Source organism: Amblyraja radiata, chromosome 22, assembly GCF_010909765.2.
Source record: "Amblyraja radiata isolate CabotCenter1 chromosome 22, sAmbRad1.1.pri, whole genome shotgun sequence".
NCBI classification, from domain to species: domain Eukaryota; kingdom Metazoa; phylum Chordata; class Chondrichthyes; order Rajiformes; family Rajidae; genus Amblyraja; species Amblyraja radiata.
Genome location: NC_045977.1, coordinates 11,751,622 through 11,773,265, shown reverse-complemented (window position 1 = coordinate 11,773,265; position 21,644 = coordinate 11,751,622). Strand labels below are relative to the sequence as shown.

The following is a 21,644-nucleotide window of genomic DNA, read 5'->3' as shown; positions in this document are numbered from 1 at the left end:
GTGCGCTGGTAATGATGTTCCGACGGTGCAGGATAAGATAAGATAAGATATAATTTATTGCCACACAACCAGGGTTGGTGTAATTTGGGTTGTCAGCAGCGATACAATAATAAAGAACACACACCCACAATAAAAATGTAACACAAACATCCACCACAGCATTCATCACTGTGGTGGAAGGCATAAAATTTGGCCAGTCCTCCTCCATTTCCCCCCCGTGGTCGGGACCAAAGTCCAGAGTCAGTCCAGGATCGGCTCTTCCTCACCGGAGACCGCGGCTTTAAGTTGTTGTAGGCCGCAGGCCGGCGGTCGAGATTTAAAGTCCCCGCCGCAGCCAGAAGCACCGTAGACTGCAGGGCCGGCGGTCGAAGCTCCCCTCCCGGGGTGATGGTAAGTCCATGCCGGCCCCGCGGTAGAAGTTGGCCGCGGGCCGGCAGTGATGGCTTCTTCTTCCCCCGGGTCCCCCACGAGGGATCCCGGGCTGTCGACGCCGGCCCACCTGGAGCTGTGCAGACCGCGGCTTCAGGCTGCGACTTCAGGCTGCTGGCTGCCCCGGGCCAGCGAAACGGAGCGCTCCCCTCCAGCGAGCCCCAGCGAGGGTTCACCCGCTCCACGTCGAGAGTCCACGCTGCGCCCGCTGCTGAAGCCCCGGGCGTGTCTCCGGGAAAGGCCGCGCCGATCCTTGATGTTAGGCCACGGGGGAGGCTACCTGGAAAAAGTCGCCTCTCCATGGAGGAGGCGACCGAAGCGGTTTCCCCCTCACCCCCCCACACTACCCCCCACACAAAACACACCGAGAAACACAAAATACACACTTTAAAACATACTAAAAAATAAGAAAAAGTTGAAAAAAACTGACGCGCTGCTGACAAGGCAGCCGCCAGAGCAGCGCCCCCTAACTGATGTTCTTAACTGCTGGATCTGACTGGGAGGGCTCCCCTCACCGCCAGCCAAGCCAGGGCTTGGTGCTTGTTGGTGAGTTCTGGCAGTGAGGCATTTTGCCAGACAAACTGGGCAGTCTGCTCTGGGAACCACGCCACCGAATTCATGGAGTCCTTTCCCTGCAGTGCCTGCAGGACGTTCCATGCTGACCACTGCCCGATGGACTTGTGGTCACAGGTGCCGGTCCGGAAGAACCTTTCCACGAACGACAGATGGTGCGGCAATGTCCAACTACGCCAGGCCCATCCTTCGCAACACTGGGGACAGGTAGAACCTCAGCAGGTAGTGACACTTGGTGGCCATGTGCCTTGGCTCTACGCTCCGCCTGATGCAACCGCACACAAAGGTGGCCATCAGGGTGAGGGCGACGTTGGGCACGCTTGGTTAGCAATAACCAACCTGATCTCCCGGTGGCTCAGCACTTTAACTCCCCCTCCCATTCCGAATCCGACCATTTTGTCCTGGGCCTCCTCCATGGCCAGACTGAGGCCCACGGTAAATTGGAGGAGCAGCACCTCATATTTTGCTTGGGTAGTTTACACCCCAGCGGTATGAACATTGACTTCTCCAATTTTAGGTAGTCCCTGCTTTCTCCTTCTTTCCCCTCCCCTTCCCAGCTCTCCCACAGCCCACTGTCTCCGCCTCTTCCTTTCTTTTTCCCCGCCTTCCCCACCCGCACATCAGTCTGAAGAAGGGTCTTGACCCGAAATATCGCCTATTTCCTTCGCTCCATAGATGCTGCCTCCCCCGCTGAGTTTCTCCAGCATTTTTACCTTCTCCAGCATCTACCTTTGATTTTCCAGCATCTGCAGTTCCTTCTTAAACTGGAATTACAATATCTTGGACAGAGAAACGGAGAAATGTTGTCATGAAAGAATAGTAATATCTTTGTTACTTTATGCTAGCTGAGGTCTGTAAAAGTTGATCGTTCTTGTAAAAAGTGCATTTTGTGTTTTCATACCTTTTAATAAACAAATTAGTTTGCTTGGTTGAAGTTATTCCATGGTGCTTTAGCCTGTTCTTTTGTTGTATGTTCTTTTCCCATAACTTTTGTGTGATTGTTGTGGCTGTTGTTTTGAGTTGAAATACCAAAGATTTCCATTAGTGAACAGAACTTGGCATCAGACAGTAATTTCCAGTGAACCTCCATCATTTTGCACGTATATTTCTTAGGAACTAAAAAAATACAAAGGAAAGAAGTTGTTATGCCATTGCACTACCTGTTTTTCCTGTCTCTAATTATAACTCTTATTTGGTAAAAGCAATAGAAGGCAATATTCCGCGCTCTGCTTCCCTCTAAATATAGGATGATTGTAATCTTGCCAGATTATCCCTGTTTGCTTCTTTGCAAATAGTTCCTGGTCGTCTGGCGGTAACAACGTGATTTATTATTTTCAAATTAACAGCAAATCATTTATTAGTTTTTACATTGTGTGGGTCCGCAGCTGGAAAGCAGACTCCGCAAACAGAATTCTTCATAGTACCTTGAAACACTGGTCAGGTTCCACTAGGGAATCAGCCTGGTAGAAGTAGTAGTGTGGTTTAGTACATTGCATTTGGCTTCACTTCAAATACAAATCATCTTAAGTCTTTTTGTGCGTTGATCTGTCATTGAAATGATCATAAATTTACTTATCACTGGGGGAATTTGCCAACTTTTTGGCATTCTCTTGGCAAAACACAACAAATATGAAAAAATATCAACAGATTCATTTGAATAACACAACTGTAAGAATATCTATGCCCTTACAAATTGTCAAGAGTATTTCATTGTCATGCACTGGATGGAATGGAATACTTTATTGTCACATTTGATAAGGGACAGTGACATTCTTTGCTTGCATACCCAAGGTATGCAAATATCGCCACATACGGCGCTGATAAAGTTACAAAGTACCCGCGCCGGTCCCTCCTTTGTTCCCCCCCCCATCCTGCCCGCTTGCCGGGTCCTCCATTGTTCGTGGTTCTTCCCTGTCCCTCAAGGCGGTTCCCCCACGCCGGGTCTTCCATTGGTCTTTCCCCCTCCCCCACACCCCCCTCACGGATATGAACCTGGAACAATGAAAAGTTCCCTGCTGCAGCTTCACTGTCAAATTAAATACAAAAAATACAATTCCAATGTCAGTTATCCAAAGTAAACTAGATGGTGAAAGAAATAGTATGTAGTGTGACCTGTACGCAGTGCAAAGTCCCTAGTGGTTTGCTTCAGAAGTAAAATTGTAGTTAGGGTTTTGCTGAGTGGTTCGAGAACATGATCGTTAATGGGAGAAGGCTGCTCTTGATCCTGGAGGTAATGGTTCTCAGGCTCCTGTCAGCAACGAGAAGAGATAGTGAAAATCAGATTATTATTTTGACATATTTTAAACCGTCACTGTTTACATTTGTTTCTACAGAAACCTCACTAATCTGTCACAGAAGCCAATTTCTTGTGACATCTTAGCTTTTCAATGGTTTCACTCCACCACAGTTTAGCAGTTTATTTGAAGACAAAATTCTCATAACTCTCAAGCTATTTATATCAGTACTGTTTTCAGCACAATTTTCTTTGAATTCAAATTCTAATTCTGAACAGACCTATGGGTTATGACCATTTTTCTGCATTCTAATTCTGAACAGATCTTTTTTATTTCATGCACTTTATGCAGGTGAAGCATTCTGTAGGGATTACACTTATTTACCCTGTATGGGTGACTATTCTTTAGTTTAGTTTATTACGTGAACCAAGGTCCAGGTCGCATACTACCCAGTCAAATAAAAGACTATACATGATTAGAGTCGCCTGGCTTCGGTGCCATCTTTTTACAATGTGCGACATTACTAATCTTTCCCTGGAATTAGTTTGCATTTCTTCTGGGACACGTGGGAACCTTTATATTTAAATATTACAGATTAATTCGTTTTTATACTATGTTGTCAGAAAAGTCTAACTTGCATGCGAGTGCTTGGGCTACACTGAAATTCTTCAATAGCTAATCTTTTAATTAGAAATTTAAGTCATGGTACCAAAACATTTAAAAAACTTGGCAAGGTTGTCATTTATTAGCCAACCAAAATTGTCTGAAGAAAATAAAGATCGCCCTTCTTGAAATGATCAGAATCACACTTTATTCGCCAAGTATGTTTTGCAACATATGAGGAATTTCATTGGCCAGGTCAGTCATATAATTAAAAGCAAAAATTCACTCAAAAACACATTTTAAAATGAACATCCACCACAGTGACTGCTACACATTCCTCACTGTGATGGAAGACGAAATAAAGTTCAAGTCCTTCCTTTTGTTCTTCCTCGGCCGTGGGCCTTGAGCCCCCGTTGACGGGACGATCTTGACTCCCATAGCCGGCGGTGTTCGGGCCCTCCACATCGAGGCATTCAGCTCCTGAATCGGGGGAATGTCAGTTCCCCCGCGCTGGGCGATCGAACCCCACGTCGGGGCTGGTCGAGCCTTCCGAAGCGTTGGAGCTCCCGACATCCACAGCGTCTCCCAAGACTGCGATCACTAGATGGTAAGTCCACAAGCCACGGTGGGAGCGATCCCAGGCAAGGGATCTGCTCCGATGTGAAGTCCGCGCCCTGCTGTGGGGCTCACGATAGTCCGAGGAGGCCTCCAGCTCTTGCGATGGTAGGCCGCAGAGCCCAGAGAATGTGATCCGAAAATTGATCACACCTCTGGGAAGGTTGGAACTTGAAAAAAAAGTTTCCCCAATCCCCTCCGCCCTCCCCCTTCCCCCCACATAAAACAAACCGAAGAACATTACAACAATCTTTTAATGCACTAAAAAAATATTAAAAGGAAAGAAAAAACGAACAGACTGCCGGCAGGGTTGCCATCTCCCCGGCGCCCCTGGTGGTCTTTTAAGATTAAGATTCAATAGCAGATTAAGATTAAGATTCAATCGCAGCTTATTGGACCACAACTAGGCTCTTGGTAGTGACCACCTTGATGTGGAGTTGGATTTAAATGTACCTCAGATGCATGTAAGACAGGTTTCCTTCTCAGTGAATTGCTTGGATTTTGATACAGCTTTATTGTCATTTTTAACAGCTGATGTTTTCAATGGAAATCGTTGAACTGTCACAATGGTTTTTAAAATCTCTTAACTTAGATTTGTAAATTATTTATCCAGATGTTTCGATTTGGGTACTTTAGTGAAAATTCAATAGCCAAGTAATGAATTTGTCAGATTATAAATTACAGTAGGTTTGATTTCCGAGTCAGAGTAAAACAACACGGAAACGTGTCCTTCAACCTAACTTGCTTATTGTGACTAGGATATCCCTTCCCATCTACCTTAGTCCCACCTGCCTGTGTTTCGGCCATGTCCCTCTGAACCTTTCCTATCCGTGTACCTGTTCTCAATCAGAATGATTGGAGTATGGGGGAGAAACCTGGAAAAGAGAGGTGGGGGGAGTGGGACAAAGCCTGTCAACGGAGATGGATACAAGTTGGGTGGGGGGGGGGGTGTTGATTGGTAGACGGGTAAAGTAATTGTCTTATGAGAGAAGAGAAAGAGTGAAATGTAACGCCAGAGGAAGGGATAATATATGGGGCATGGAGAATACATCCTTGGCATATGAGAGGCCTATTCAGAAATCTGAAGCTCTTGATCATCTCCACTTCAGTACCATTGATGCAGACTGAAGACTGTATTCCACCCTTTTTCCTTATGTCTATCATCAGCTCCTTTTGTCTTGCTGACATGAAGGAAGATGTTGCCCAACAACGTGCTACTAAGCTCTCTATCTCCTTCCCCGTACTCTCATTCGTTATTGTTTGAAATCCACACAGATACCGTTGGATTGGATAGATATAACTCCATAATTCATTCTTCCTGGTTGACCCTTTGTGGAATATCAAAGGTTTCCCAAAGATTTATTTGGTTAAACTGTTACTGCACATTGGGTCCTGTTTGAAAAAAATAATGATTGTCAGTTAGGAGGCTCCTCATCACTTTTTGCACATTCTGTCAATTGGCTGAAGACCAGCATGAGTTGGAAGAAAAATACTCACTTGTATGTTATCAGGCAACAATGTGTCTCTGGAGTTCAAAACAACACAATACTAGAAGTAGTACAAGATAAATACTTGATGAGAAATAAAATATATTTCCAAGGAGATAATGTTAATTTAAAAGCTGTACCGAAGGACTGGCACTGACATATGCATCAAATGGTCACTTCTAGTGCTGCAGTATTGAGAAATAAACTGCTGCTGGACAGCTTTGCTGCATAAACCAAAAACAAAGAAACACACTGGCCACAACTTGTTTAGAATAGAAAGTTGCTGTGAGAACTGTACTGTTTTATTTTTTATAAAAGTGGCTGAATTACAAAATAACTCGGTTGAATAATGCTCATTGAAAAATGGGTCATTTGCTAAAGGGTGCAGCACTATATTCATTGGTGTCTCTAATTCCCAGACCTGCTGTGCCAATGTAGTGTCACTGATGCAAACCCATGGGTTAAACTGGATACACATTTTAAATTCTGAGAATTCTGATTACATGAAGAGTTTAAACAAAAAATGTAATCTCAAACTTTTTTAAATCTCCTTGTGTTAGCCAGTTCTATGGAATAGATAATGGTCATGTTGCATACTTCAAAAAGAAGAACATATTTAGCTATAAATATTAGTTATCAGAACTGAATATCTTAACTGACAAAGAGCAGCTAATTAAAATCTTGCTATTCAGAATTAAGTAAATTTAGATTTGCTTTGGGAAAGTAATGGGTTTTTTTACTGATCAATGACGCGTCCTGTGAGTCTGAATAAATATGTTCTTTTTGAAGTATGCAACATGACCATTATGTGTCTGAATACATAGAGAAGATTGCATTATTCTACATTGAGCGATAAAATTAATTTTGAATTTTCCATTAAAATAAAATATTTTAATCAATTTATATTGCATCCTCAGTTTTGATAGCATACCAATGCAGGTGTCAGTGAGAGAATGGATACCAAATGTAAGAGAATTAAGGTTTGTCAAAAATACAGGATTTAATAAATTCTGATGGTAAAATATCGAGGAAGATGGGAATGGGTTTACAGAGAGAAGTCAGAGACACAGCTGAAGTTTTTGTCTACTTGTCCGACTATAAAACTGGCTAAAACAGAAAGCTTGAATCACAGGCCCAGATAGAGGTCCTTTATCTTATCAAACCCCTTCATGATTTTGTAGATCTCATTGCACAATGACATGTCAAAATGCCTTTGTAGATAAATTTCTCGGCCATTTTATTTCAGATTATTATTATTATTATTATTATTAGATTATTTCAACATGTGTCCAGATTATTTATGTGAGTATTGAACAATAGTAGGTTTAAGTTTATTATAGTCGCGTGTACCGAGCTACAGTGAGAAGCTTTGTTTTGCATAATCAAACCAAATTCAAGTAGCGTAGGTAGAGCGAGGGGAAGGATATAGAGGATAGTTCTCAGCATTGTAGTGCAACAATTTTAGAGGCAAAGTCCAATATCTGCAATAACAAAACGGGGAATCGGACTTTACCATAGATAATGGAAGGACCGTTCAGAAGCCTGATTACGGAGGGGAGGAGTAATCACCACAGTGAATCTTGTGGAACAATATGTCACTCTGTTGGGCTTTACACTTGTTTTCTGTCAATGGATGAACTACGGATTACTGTGGAATATTTTATTTAATGTTAATGGTATGGTTTGGCTTGCAGTACAAATGTGTATGTGCTTGTGTGACTGTTTCATTTACTATGTGCCAGAACTTTCTTCCAGAGGGCAATTGAAATTCTAGCTAAAATGCAAATCTGATAATAATTTAACAAGATCGGCTTGCCATTATGTGGTGAAAAGTTAAACGTTAATCAGGTCTACCACTGAGAATGATTCACATAAGTTAATAGCCATAAAAAATTCTTAAGTGGCCATTAAAGTTTGTTATCATTTCTCCTTTTGATGTATATTTGACTTGAAAACACTATTCTGAATTTCAACTGTGCCGAGAAATTCAACTGCATATACACTTAAAACCATTTAACTGCAAATTAATATCCCCTGACCCCACACCCCATGGGAAACACAGTAATGGCCATTTCAGGATAATTTAGCATCAGCTTGGATGGCGTTTGCATTTGTATGGGTTTGCTTCCTTCTGAATGATGTGGGCATATTGACTGATTCAAGTCTCTTGTATATCAATCTCTCTTTATGATAAATTGGCTGTGCTGTGTCAGGTTTTAAGGATTTTTGAAACCAGGTGATATAATCACTGTATATTTGGAAAAAATAAAAGTAATATTTCCTTGGTGGATTGCTGTAATAAAGGTGGCTAATCTCTTGGACTTTACCACGTGTATCTTAGGATCATAGCAAGGGAGGAGATTGCTGGTTCCCTGGTAGAGATTTATATAAGATGGGGACACATGGAACTGCAGATGCTGGCTTACAAAAAAAGGCACAAAGTGCTGGAGTAATGTCAGGCATTGTCTCTGGAGAACATGAAATTAACTGATTGTTGACGTTGGAAGAGGAAGGCCGAGGATCTACAAACCTATCTTCAGCGACAGGATGGTGGTGGAGAGAGTCAAAAAATTCAAATTCCTTGGCATACATATCTGTGAAGATCTGTCCTAGACCCAGCGCATTAATGCAATCATAAAGAAAGCCCATCAAAGCCTCTACTTCCTTAGAAGAATTAGGAGATTCGGTATGTCAACGAATATACTCTTGAACCTCTACAGGTGTACAGTAGAGAGCATACTGACTGGTTGCATCATGGCCTGGTTTAGCAACTTGAACGCCCAGGAACAAAGAAGATTGCAAGAAACATAGAAACATAGAAAATAGGTGCAGGAGGAGGCCATACAGCCCTTCGAGCCAGCACCGCCATTCATTGTGATCATGGCTGATCGTCTCCAATCAATAACCCGTGCCTGCCTTCTCCCCATATCTGAAGAAGGGTTTTGGCCCAAAACGTTGCCTATTTCCTTCGTCCATAGATGCTGCTGCACCCGCTGAGCCTCTCCAGAACTTTTGTCTACCTTCTCCCCATATCCCTTGACTACACTAGCCCCTAGAGCTCTATCTAACTCTCTCTTAAATCCATCCGGTGATTTGGCCCCCACTGCCCTCTGTGGCAGGGAATTCCACAAATTCACAACTCTCTGGGTGAAAAAGTTTCTTCTCACCTCAGTCTTAAATGGCCTCCCCTTTATTCTAAGACTGTGTGTGGCCCCTGGTTCTGGACTCGCCCAACATTGGGAACATTTTTCCTGCATCTAGCTTGTCCAGTCCTTTTATAATTTTATACGTTTCTATAAGATTCACCCTCTCATCCTTCTAAACTCCAGTGAATACAAAGGTACACAAAAATGCTGGAGAAACTCAGCGGGTGCAGCAGCATCTATGGAGCAAAGGAGATAGGCAACGTTTCGGGCCGAAAAAAGATTCTTTAGTAACTTGTCAGTTTCTTTGTTGAACTAAATTAAGGCGCATGTTGCAATCAAAAGCGCTTGAACAATTGGTGGAACAGCATCCATCTTCCCCATCAGAACAGCCCCCTCCATCGACTCCTTTAAGTCGAGACTAAAAACTCATCTCTACTCCCAAGCCTTTCTTGACGTCCTCTGAGTGAGGACTATATGTATGTAGTAGGTGGTAGACAAAAATGCTGGAGAAACTCAGCGGGTGAGGCAGCATCTATGGATTTATCCCAGTACAATAGACATTAGGTGCAGGAGTAGGCCATTCGGCCCTTCGAGCCAGCACCACCATTCAATGTGATCATGGCTGATCACCAATCAGGGGGTGGGAGATTGCAACCTTCGTGTGGTCCGCCCTGTTTCGACTAATGCAATCAACTCGACGTGCACAAACGGAAGTTCTAATAGAACAAGTGTTCAAGAAGGAACTGCAGATGCTGGAAAATCGAGGTACACAAGAAGTGGTGATAACTGCCATTTCCATCGAATTGATCTACAAGAGTCGCTGCCTCAAAGGCAGCCAGCATCATAAGAGACCCACACCACTCTGCACAGGCTCTCATTTCACTCCTGCTGTTGGGAAGAAGGTATAGGAGGCTGAAAACTGTAACATCCACGTTCAAGGACAGCTTCTTCCCAACAACCCAGGCTATTAAACATTACAACCTCCAAATAAACTTTGTCTTGGGGGGATTGTTTTTGTCCTTGCATTATTATTGTTTTTATATATAGTACTTTGTAAACAAATGATGCTTTTTGGGAAATGTAACCATATAAGGACATACACAGTGATTGGCATGGCCCTGGGAAGTGTTGTTGAACATAGGGGCATGGGATGGAACCATATTGTTCTTTAAAAGTCGCAACAGAGATTGACAGGGTGTCGAGAGGGCGAGTGGTATGCTTGCTTTCAATGACTGAGGTATTGAGTACAAGGGAATGTCATGTTACCGTTGTACAAAACATGGCTAAGCCACACAAAGTATTGTTTACAGTTTTGGTCTCGACACTGCAGGCAAGATGTGTCTGTGCCAGAGAGGATGCAGAAAAGATTCACAACGGTGTTGCCTGGGCAGAGGGTTTATGTGATAAGGAGAGAATGGATAAGCTAGTTCGTTATCCATGAGTAACAAAAACTGAGAGTTACGCGTTATAGAGGTGCGTGCAATTAAAAGGGGGATAGACAGCCAGTGTCTTTTATCAATAGGGGAGATGTCTAAAACTAGAGGTTTTAGGTTTAAAGTGAGGTTTAATAGGATCCTAAGGAAATATGGAATTAATGTTGGCAAATGGATTAGTATCGTTTGGCATCGACCCCGTGGGCCGAAGGGCCTGTTTCTATAATGTGCAACTATAACATCACCGTGAGAAACTAGCTTTGTAATAATGACAGTCTTTGTTCAAAAAGGCCTTGGGGGGAAATCCAAAGACAATAGCAAACAGGTTTATTTAGTTCATCTAGATTGATTGCAGGAATGTGTGTAAAGAAATGATGTTGATATTTCTGATTGAAAACCTTTTGTCACAACTTGTCAAAGGTAGAAAATAAACATGTGTCAAGTTGCAAAGGAGGGGATGACAGTGAACATAGGAAAGTCTGTGGCACGGAGACAAAAAGAAACTGAATGCCTCATGGTTACATCCTTCTGTAGAGGAAAGTTACATTAACAGAATGCACACGTTTTCCAAGATAACTTTGTTTTGCTAAATATCTGTAAATAACTCAGCATTGACGTTTGCACGATGGAAAGAGAATAAGTACTAAAGTTCCTCAGTCTGCAAGAGTAACCTTATTTTTCAATATTTCTGACACTGAAATTGTTGGCTGAGACCATGCTTGAGAAGTGCCAACAGTGCTATCTTGACCGCTCTCTGCTTTCAGAGATATGCTGATATCAAGCAACAGTTAGCAACGGCAGTAAAGAATTCTCAAGTTTTAGATTTTTTTTTCATTATTGGAATACTTAACTGATTTCATTCATATGTATGAGTGGGTTGTAAACAATTTTTGAACTTATTTTCTCCATTCATTAAGTTATTAACACATAATGCGTTTCATTCCATCTATTTCTCCAATATTTTTCTTTCTGTTCTTCAGGGTGCAAGGGAAGAAAGTGTTCACTTGTTGCGACGTTTCTACAAGGTGAGGCTAGAGTTTTATGAAATGTTCATGATTTTTTTGCAGGCTGGATTTTTAGTCCATTATATTCAAATCCTGAAGAATGTTTCAAAAAAGTCAAATTTTAATCAGTTTAAAGTGAAAACATGTATTGTTAACATTTCCCTGCATTAAGCAGGGTAAAGTATTTTTTCAACATGATGTTTATTTTTTAAATCAGAGATTTACATTCAAGGTTTCAATGTCAGTTTATTGTCACATGTACCAGATAAGGTCACATTTAAAGAACAAATATTGAGTAAATTATGGTTCAAAGGGGAATGAGGAGATTGAATAGCTTCAATGCAAATTGATAATAAAGCTAGGATTTGGGGTGATTAAGTTGATCCCCGCTAAAGTACAAAAGAGACCATTAAAAATCTATTTAAGAAGGAACTGCAGATGCTGGAAAATCGAAGGTCTGAAGAAGGGTTTCGGCCCGAAACGTTGCCTTTTTCCTTCGCTCCATAGATGCTGCTGCACCTGCTGAGTTTCTCCAGCTTTTTTGTGTACCATTAAAAATCTAGTTTGGGAGAAACGTTGGACTATCTGTAGAGAAATTTTAGGAAATAATTTATTTAAAATAGTATGGAACGGGAAAGTTTGCCAGTAGGGTAGTGCATTTGAACAGAGGTAACCTATTCAGCTTCAATCCAGATCCAGTTCCACCCTGACTGATTTTGATTCCTTCACACAAGATCCCTTTTCTGATTCCATTATTCTAGTTTTTGGCTAATGTTATCGACTGCTGAAACATTTCTAGTATCTATATCGGTCCATTTATCCCTTGAGTTCTGATGAAGAATCATTAATATAACATGTTGACTTTGTTTCACTAACCACTGATCTGTTGAGTGCAACGATTGTTTTCTTTCTTCGTTACATGTCTATTTTATTCTGTCTTATTATCTCTTTGGTCATTAAATCGCATCTGTCATCAAGTTACTTCTGCCATCAACCTTTTTCTATTCTTTACCGACACTCATTTTCTGGATCTGCTGGCGCTCAGAAGTCTTCTGTCTAGTATGTTCCAGTTCCTATTTTAGCACATTTACTTGAAACGTTATTTCTCCGTGTCTGATTTTCTGTGTGCTTCAGGCATTTTCCATTACACTAGTGTTCGAACATACAGGTTGGCAGAGCCAACTGTGTTGCCTTGGCATTCAACGGCTATTTTTTTTCTTTTTTTTTTTCTTATACAAACATCTGTTTGGGAAAATTCATATTCATATCCCCCCCCCCCCCCCCCCCCCCCTTTCAGTCTGAAGAAGGGTCCCAACTCTCAATGCTATCTATTTATGTTCTCCAGGGATGCTGCCTGATTTGCTCAGTTAATCCAGCACTTTGTGTATTTTTTTGTAAACTAGGTACTGCAGTTCCTTGTTTCTCTCTTCTCTTTATTTAAACTCACTCGGGTTACTTCAATAATGCAACCCAAGCCCCCACATTTACCATCAAGAAGGACATGGGAATAACACAATTTGCATGATCCCCTCTGAGCCCCACACACGTTTAGCTTCAAAGTATATCACTACTGCTTCATCGTCACTTGGTGTGAAATTCTGGAACTTTCTACCTAGGATTTCTGTGGGATTAACTTTTATAAAAGGACTGTTGGGTCTCAAGAAGATGGCTCCTGTCACAATCTTAAAGATAGTTATGACCAGCACAATAATTCTGGCCCGGCTAGAGATGCCGGCATGCAAAATAAAAATATTTTAATAACAAAGGAAAAAGGAAAGAATTTGCGGGGCACTGGGAGAGAGGAAGCTAATTGGATGTCTCTAACATAGAGGCTGGTATAATGCTGATGGGTTAGATCTGAAGCATATCTAATACTCAATAGCTCAATATATTATGAAATGTCCCTGGATTAATTGTTAAGTTTGGGAATGGAGCAAGAAAGCTGCACATACTTAATCTGTAGTTGTGTATAACAATTGAGACATTTTCTATAAGATACAAATTGAGACCATTAATGCTAAATACTGAAGAAATGAAAACCAGAATAATTGATATGAAGCCAGATTGCAGCTTGAGCCAGAGATAATTATATGAAAGACAAGATCTACAGACAAAACAAAACCTAATTTCCTGGAACTTTCAAATTGTAATCATTGTGTCAAACTAGATGTGAGACATGCTATAGCAAAAATGGTTTTACTTTGAAAAACAACCACAATGCACATTCCAAAAATGTACTACTTTATTCTGATTTCAAATGTCTGTTTGCAAAATGATATTCTATTTCCCTTTCAGGTATACATCAATAATTTCTAAGAATATATTATTCTTATTATATTATCATTTAATCATAGAATATCATATTATTCTTATCATATTATCACACATTGTTAACCATATTTTTATTTGTGTATTTATTTTTATTTCTACTATCTTGCACTATGACCAGACGCTAAACTGCGTTGCGTTGTACCTGTACTCGTATTTGTGCAATGACAATAAAGTTGAATTGAATTGAATTTGTAACCACCTTTAAACTGATGGTATTTCTGCCATCTCTGCTTTGGAACATCTTTTTGAGCAGGGTTGAGCCATATGCCTCTTCAGGCTTACTCTGCCATTAAATGAAATTGTCCTTCATTTGAACTTGACCTCAGCTCTGCTTTCCTAACCGGTACCCATAACCCCCACCACCTCAGTCGATCCATACTTGTTCTGCCTTGGGCTTGAATGGCAGAATGAGGTTTAGTGGGAAAAATATATCTGCCCTGTTCTGAATGTGGAGCAGACTTGATGGGTAGAATGGCCTTATTCTGCTTATGATCTGCAGTATAGACAGCACAGTGGTAGAGATGCTGCCTTATAGCGCCAGAGACCCGGGTTTGATCCTGACCACGAGTGCTGTCTGTACGTTGTTTATACGTTCTCCATGTGACCGCGGTGTTTTCTCCTGGTACTCTGGTTTCCTCGTACAGATTTGTAGGAGAATTGGCTTCAGTGAGTTGTAAAATTGTCCCTAGTGTGTATGATAGTGTTAGTAGACAGGATGATCGCTGGTCGGCGTAGACAGGGTGGGCCAAAGGCGATGGGTAACCATCAGGAAAGGGAGTAGACATAGAGAGCTCTATCCAATTAGAAGGTAGACAAAAATGTTGGAGATACTGCCTCACTCAGCGGGTGAGGCAGTATCTTTGGAACAAAGGAAATAGTCAACGTTTCGAGTCGAGGCCCTTCTTCAGATCCAATTCTATCTAATTTGATCTCGCCTGTATCTCTAAAGTGTAAAGTTAATCCAAAGACTCATGACATGAGCATCTCGTCATAATTATTGTTTATCCAATTTCTATAAATTGGTCAGAGACTCAACTTTTGATTTGTTCTTGGTTATTTTGTTGTGAATTGATATTTCTCCATGCTTCTGTCTAAAAGTAATACATATTAGGGAGATCAGTAAACAAAAAGAATATTAGAAGTATTCAGCATCTCAAACTGTAGCTTTGAGGAGGAAATTAAAATTAAATTTTTTAATAATAATAATAATAATGGATGGGATTTATATAGCGCCTTTCTAATACTCAAGGCGCTTTACATCGCATTATTCATTCACTCCTCAGTCACACTCGGTGGTGGTAAGCTACTTCTGTAGCCACAGCTGCCCTGGGGCAGACTGACGGAAGCGTGGCTGCCAATCTGCGCCTACGGCCCCTCTGACCACCACCAATCACTCACACACATTCACACACAGGCAAAGGTGGGTGAAGTGTCTTGCCCAAGGACACAACGACAGTATGCACTCCAAGCGGGATTCGAACCGGCTACCTTCCGGTGGCCAGCCGAACACATAGCCCATTGCGCCATCTGTCGTCCCGTTAGGGTCCCGTTTTAGGGTCTGTGAACTTTCTTTGGAACTCATCTAAAACAAACTTGGCCAATCTCAACTGATTCAGAACAAGCCCATGGAAGATGTGACCACCTGGTACAGAAGTGGAATGGCACAAGTTATGATGGTCTATCAAATCAAATCATTACTCACATACTGAACTAACTCCCCTGCTCTTTAAAATTGTGCTTTTTTGACTTGGTGAAGCAGGCTTGATGGGCTAATTAGCCCAATTCTGCTCCTACATCTTATGGTCTATGGACATGGACCTTAAGATCTCTCTGCACATCAGTGCTGTTAAGGGTATATACTGTTAGCCAACATATCTAAAGACTTGTCTCACTCAGATCACTCCTTCTCCCTGCTCCCGTCCAGCATAAGGTACAGAAGCTTGAAAGTACGCAACATCAGACTTGGGAACAGTTTCTTCCATTTGACTTGATTGTATTTATGTAGAGTTTATCTGGTCTGTTTGGTTAGCATGAAAAACAAAGCATATCTCTGTTCCTTGGTACATGTGACAATAATAAACCAAAACCTATCCCTTGCATTCACTCAATCAGAGTGTAACGCCTCTATCTTTCTCAGATTAAACTCCAGCTGCCATATTTCTGCACATCTCTGTGACTGATCTAAATCCTGCTGGATCCCATCCATATCATTTGCAACTCCACCAACTATACAAGTCCAAAAGACTGGACTGGACTAGACTCGAGTCTTTTGTATATTGAACGCCAACCTGAAGCAAAAGTAATATCTCTTGAATCATGTCTGGAGAACAACGTTTTGGGTCGAGACCATTCTTCAGTCAGTCAGAAGTGTCCCCACCTGAAACCTCACCTATCCATGTTCTCCAGTGATGCTGCCTGACCCACTGAGTTACTCTAGTACTTTGTGTCTTTTTTTACTATCAGCATCTGCAGTTCCCTGTGTCTGCATCTTGTGATTCATGCCTAATTGTCTTATTTTTCTCTAGGGAGAAGACATTTTTCTTGATATGTTTGAGGATGAATATAGAGTCATGATGGTAAGTGACCAGTTGAGTTACCGCAGTATATGGTATAAGTAGCTGAATTCTAACACAGTTCTGCTTTGCATATATATGGTAGAACACTAAAAATCAATCACATGTTTTCACCATGAATTTGTGCCAGTCTTGCACTGGTGAAAGTATACAATAATTATTTAGTACTTCTCAGTAGTTTTTTTTAAGGGTGACCATCAGCAGAGCTGCCAAGTAGTACGGATTTACGTATTTTGTACGGAAATGCGATAAGAATACGGATGTACGATTTTGCTTTGTTAAATACAGATTTTTTTTAAATCGGCCCGACTTCCTGTTTCATCTTGCTGCTTAAAAAATGCAAGGTCAGAGTCGTACCTCTGAAAATTATAGCAGATTAAATCTATTAGTATTTTAAATTTCAAGATCTGGATGATTATTTTTGTAAGCTTTGATCTGCCTGTCCCGCTCCAGGTTTAAACAGCGCTGTCAGTTTAGCGCGTGGGAATTTAAACGAAGAGCTGTCCGCTCTATGGGTTCTAAATATAGCGCTACTGGCTGGAGCGCTATGGGCTTTACACATAACGCTATGACCACAGAGCTATGGGTCACTGACTGTTTGGGGAGGGAGAGAGTGAGAAGGAGGGAGAGCGGGAGAGGGAGGGGGGGAATAAGGGAGGGAGAAAAAAAGGAAGGGGAGGGGGAGGGAAAGAGGGAGGGAGGGAGAGGGAGTGAAAGTGGAAGGAGGGAGAGAGAGCGAGGGAGGCTTCCAAAATGGCTTCTACATCATCATCTGATGCTAAAAGCAGGAAGCAGCCGTTCAAACAGCAGTATACAAAGAGATGGCAATGAATGCACTGTCAAGTAATGTGTGTAGAAGACATGTCAATTGGTAGCAAAGTTATGCATTCTTGTACTCTTACATGGGTATGACCGCACATTAAATTTTTTTTTTTTTTAAATCAGTAAAATGGAACTGCGTAAAAATACCGATTTCTTCAGCAAAATACCGATTTTCAGGTACAGGTGCACAACCTTTTATCCGAAAGCCTTGGGACCAGACACTTGTCGGATTTCGGAATTTTTCGGATTTCCGAATGGAAGATTTTTAGCGTAGATTAGGTAGGTAGCGCGGGCGGCTTGAAAAGTCTGGAGCGGCTGCCTCCTCCCCGGAGACCGGGGAATCATTGCATGAATGTTAGTCAGTTAGTTTGGAGGGATTTTATGTGGTGGGGGGGGTGAAGGGGGAAACTTTAATTCTTAGTCCCCTACCTGGTCGGAGAGGCGGGGAGCGGGCAATGCCTTACCGGTTCGCCGTGCAGTAAGCTCCGGAGCGCTGTGGCCGCCGACTCCCAACATCGCGGAGCTGGGGGCTGCGGGCGTCCGGCCGCGGTTGGAGCTCCGACCCCGGCAACTCTACCCCTGGCTGCGCGGCGCTCCAAATCCAGCGCAGCCCGCGGCCGGACGCCCGCAGCCCCAGCGCCGCGATGTTGGGAGTCGGCGGCGTCGCAGCGCTGGGATACCAGCGGGGAGCGGGCAATGCCTTACCAGGTCGCCGTGCGGTAAGCTCCGGGGCGCTGTGGCCGCCGACACACAACCTGTCGGTGGCCACAGCGGTGTTGGGGCTGCGGGCGTCCGGCCGCGGGCCGCGCTGGATTTGGAGCGCCGCGCAGCCAGGGGTAGAGTTGCCGGGGTCGGAGCTACAACCGGCGCCGCCCGCGGCCGGACGCCCGCAGCCCCAGCTGGGAGTCGGCAGCCACAGCGCTCCGGAGCTTACTGCACGGCGACCCGGTAAGGCATTGACCGCTCCCCGCCTCTCCGACCAGGTAGGGGACTAAGAATTAAAGTTTCCCCCTTCACATAAAAGCCCTCCAAACTAACTGACTAACATTTAAGCATTGATTTACAGATGTTTAAGTGTCTCCCCGGTCTCCGGGAAGGAGGCAGCCGCTACAATAGTACAGACCTGGGTTGACCGTGGGTCGTTTCGGGTCAAGTTTGGCGCCAAACGCGAGCTTTGGTGTGCAGACGACATCCTGGAAAAAATGGCCGGTTTTCGGAGTTTTTCGGTTTACGGAACTCCGGATAAAAGGTTGTGCACCTGTACTAGAATACTGAAATGCTCTGACAAAACTGGGCAGCTATGCATCAGGTAAACTTGTTGCATGTCTTGCAACCTACTAATTCCACAAACATTGAGGGCCAGAGGGAGAGTTCCTGTGCTATTTTCAACTATTCTGGTATCTTTAGCTATGCATGCAAATGATAATAAGTCAAGAAAAATATTGACTCAAGTTGTTTAAATCATATGATCCTTTCGGGTTGTTAACTCGTCTTAGATGAAGTTACCAAATTGCTAACTGATCTAAGTGGCTCTATGGCTCTAACCAATGCAGCAAAATGCAATGACCCTTGCTGAAAATTTGTCAACAAGAATGGGAATGGTGTTCACTGCATTTGATCAAATATGTATTATAACTGCTTATCCAGCTTTAGATTTTTTTTTAATTAGCCCTCTTTGGTCAGGTACTGGTGAGCAAAGAATAGGGAACAAAAAAATTAGGAGAACTACTTTTTTTGAAAACATTAGATTCTCTACGATCATGTTGAGAATCCCAACGTGATCGTTTTTACGTGAAGGTTTGATTTCTAACATTTGGGCTCTATCCCACCAAGAATTGCATACCCATTACATTTCACAGCTCTGAAAAGTCCCAATTACATTATATTTAATCGATCAATGGCAGTAGATACTACACTAACCTCAACAATTTTTAATTAATAATGAGTGTTTAAATGTTCTAGATTTTTTTTTCCTTTTATTCCCTCAAGAGTAAACCCCTGAATGTTGAGTATTTGATGATGGATGCATCTATCCTGTTGCCTCCCACTGGAACCCCACTAACTGGTATAGACTTTGTGAAGAGGTTGCCGTGTGGTGATGTGGAGAAAACGAGACGGGTAAGGACCAGAATGATCAGAACTAATCAACTCAATTAGATTTGACAGTGATTTGCATTTGCACAGTACTACAAACTAAAAATATAATCATCAAATGAAATGTGTGGTCTTTGACTATCCTTTCAAGTTTACTTACATTTTTTTTGTGACGCTGAGGTCCGGAAAAACTTCTGTAGGTTAGTTTAGAGATACAGCACGGAAATAGGCCCTTCGGCCCACCGAGTCCCCACAGGCCAGCAATACCTGCACACAATAGGGACAATTTACACTTATACCAAGCCAATTAACCTACAAACTTGTACGTCTTTGGAATGTGGAAGGAAACCGAAGATCTCGGAGAAAACCCACGCGGTCAGGGAGAGAATGTACAAACTCCATACAGACAGCACCCGCAGTCGGGATCGAACCCAGGTCTCTGGCGCTGCAAGCACTGTAAGGCAACAACTCTACCGCTGTGCCTCTTGAGTTTTTAGATTTGAGCCATATGACTTTACAAGTTCTAACTTCCCTCTTGGATGTATGCGTTTAACATCTGCAATGGGATATGACATTTCCTCTTTAAATTCATGGAATTATGTGAATAGTTAGCAAATAAATGAATTGTTACAAACTTTTAACTTGTCTCCAAGCTGAACTAACACTTTTTATTTTTCTTTAATTTAGGCTATTCGAGTTTTCTTAATGCTTCGTTCTTTATCCCTACAACTCCAAGGTGAGCCAGAGACACAACTGCCTCTGACACGGGAGGAGGATCTGATTAAAACAGATGACGTATTAGATCTAAGTAAGTAATTTCAGTCCATTGGTATTGCTGGTTCTTTTATTATATTTCTTGCTGTAGCCACCAAAGGGCTGCTTATATTTATTTTATTTTTCATTTTTAGTAAAAAGCATTTGCAACCTGGAATCAGGTTTCCTTATTCCAAATTGTAGAGTTAAAGTCTTTGTTTATTTTCAGAGAAGTAATGATAAAATACATGAAAGATTAACATGATAAAATCTTCTTGATCTTTGAGTAGATGAACATTAATGAAATGCATTATTTTAAGAGCAACTTGATGTTTGAGATTATTTCAGGGAATCTTGCAACTTTGAGGAATGTGCATAATTTTGTTTTTAAACTAGACCAGACAAGGTATTTGATCAAAGTTGTGCTGATTGACTTGGAATTTGGCTGTATACCATCTCTTTTGATTTGTAATCCATGCATCGATCACAAAACATTTCTTGTGAATCAGTTATACAGTTCATTCCAGTGAAATTGCCTTGGCTTCAGATAAGATGAAAGATACTATACCAGTGGCATGTATGTTCAGATCCCCTCTAAGATGTATAGGAAAGAAAAGCAATGGAAATGATAAACCTGTCCTGATAGAATAAAGAGAATACATATTTTTTGCTGGTGATAAGTCTATGACAGGGAGCATTAAAAAGCAGCATTATTCAGTAGAGAGGTTAAGAAATATTCCTTCAAGCAAAGGGAGACAGAATTGAGAAATTTGGATGGAAAGAAGATATAAATAATGTGGAGAAACACAGCTAAATCTCTATAGTGAGACGTAATCTTACTTCACATTTTTCTCAATCTAACTTCAATTTATTCATGTAAACCAAGGATTTCCCAACCAGCAAATGTCTGCTAATGGCTACATTGAAATTGGAAGAGGCCATAGCCACTAGTATCTATGACTTTTGGCTGAGTTTACATAATCTTACATAAAGATCTTACGTAAAGGACTTTTGAAGATTTCAAGGTGGTATTTATTTTTCTAGTATGCCAAACAAGGGCAATTCTAATCACAGAAGTTATAGAGGTTTTAATGTAATGGACTGAGGGAATAGAGGGAGATGAAAGGAATATTTTCACCTGGAGAATGGTGGGAGTCTGAAACACGCTGCCTGAAGGAATGAATGGTAAGGCAAATATGCTCACTGCATTTAAAAATTATTTTAAAGTGTGCCTGAAGAGCTGTAATCTTCACACAGAGGGAGGAATTCCTCCTGCATCATAGATTTTCCAATGATTTTACGATGTCACAGTCAACTAACTATGTAGAACCATAGAAACATAGAAAATAGGTGCCAGGCGTAGGTCATTCGGCCCTTTGAGTCAGCACCGCCATCCAATATCATTATGGCTGATCATCCAAGATCAGAACCCTGTTCCTGCTTTTTCTTGATTACGTCATTTGATCCCGTTAGCCTTAAGAGCTACATCTAATTCTCTCTTGAAAACATCCAGTGAACTGGCCTCCACTGCCTTCTGTGGCAGAGAA

The 21,644-nt window shown here is 41.9% G+C and overlaps 1 protein-coding gene across 1 annotated transcript in view; it reads left to right on the top strand.

Moving 5' to 3' along the window:
- The window catches only part of clec16a (C-type lectin domain containing 16A), a 209,533-nt gene that overhangs the window by 124,278 nt on the left and 63,611 nt on the right, over positions 1-21,644 (top strand). Inside the window, exons 24-27 of the mRNA XM_033040308.1 lie at positions 11,501-11,545; positions 16,381-16,431; positions 19,240-19,368; positions 20,032-20,152. Coding sequence (XP_032896199.1) covers positions 11,501-11,545; positions 16,381-16,431; positions 19,240-19,368; positions 20,032-20,152 — 346 coding nt within the window. The remainder of the gene's footprint in view (positions 1-11,500; positions 11,546-16,380; positions 16,432-19,239; positions 19,369-20,031; positions 20,153-21,644) is intronic.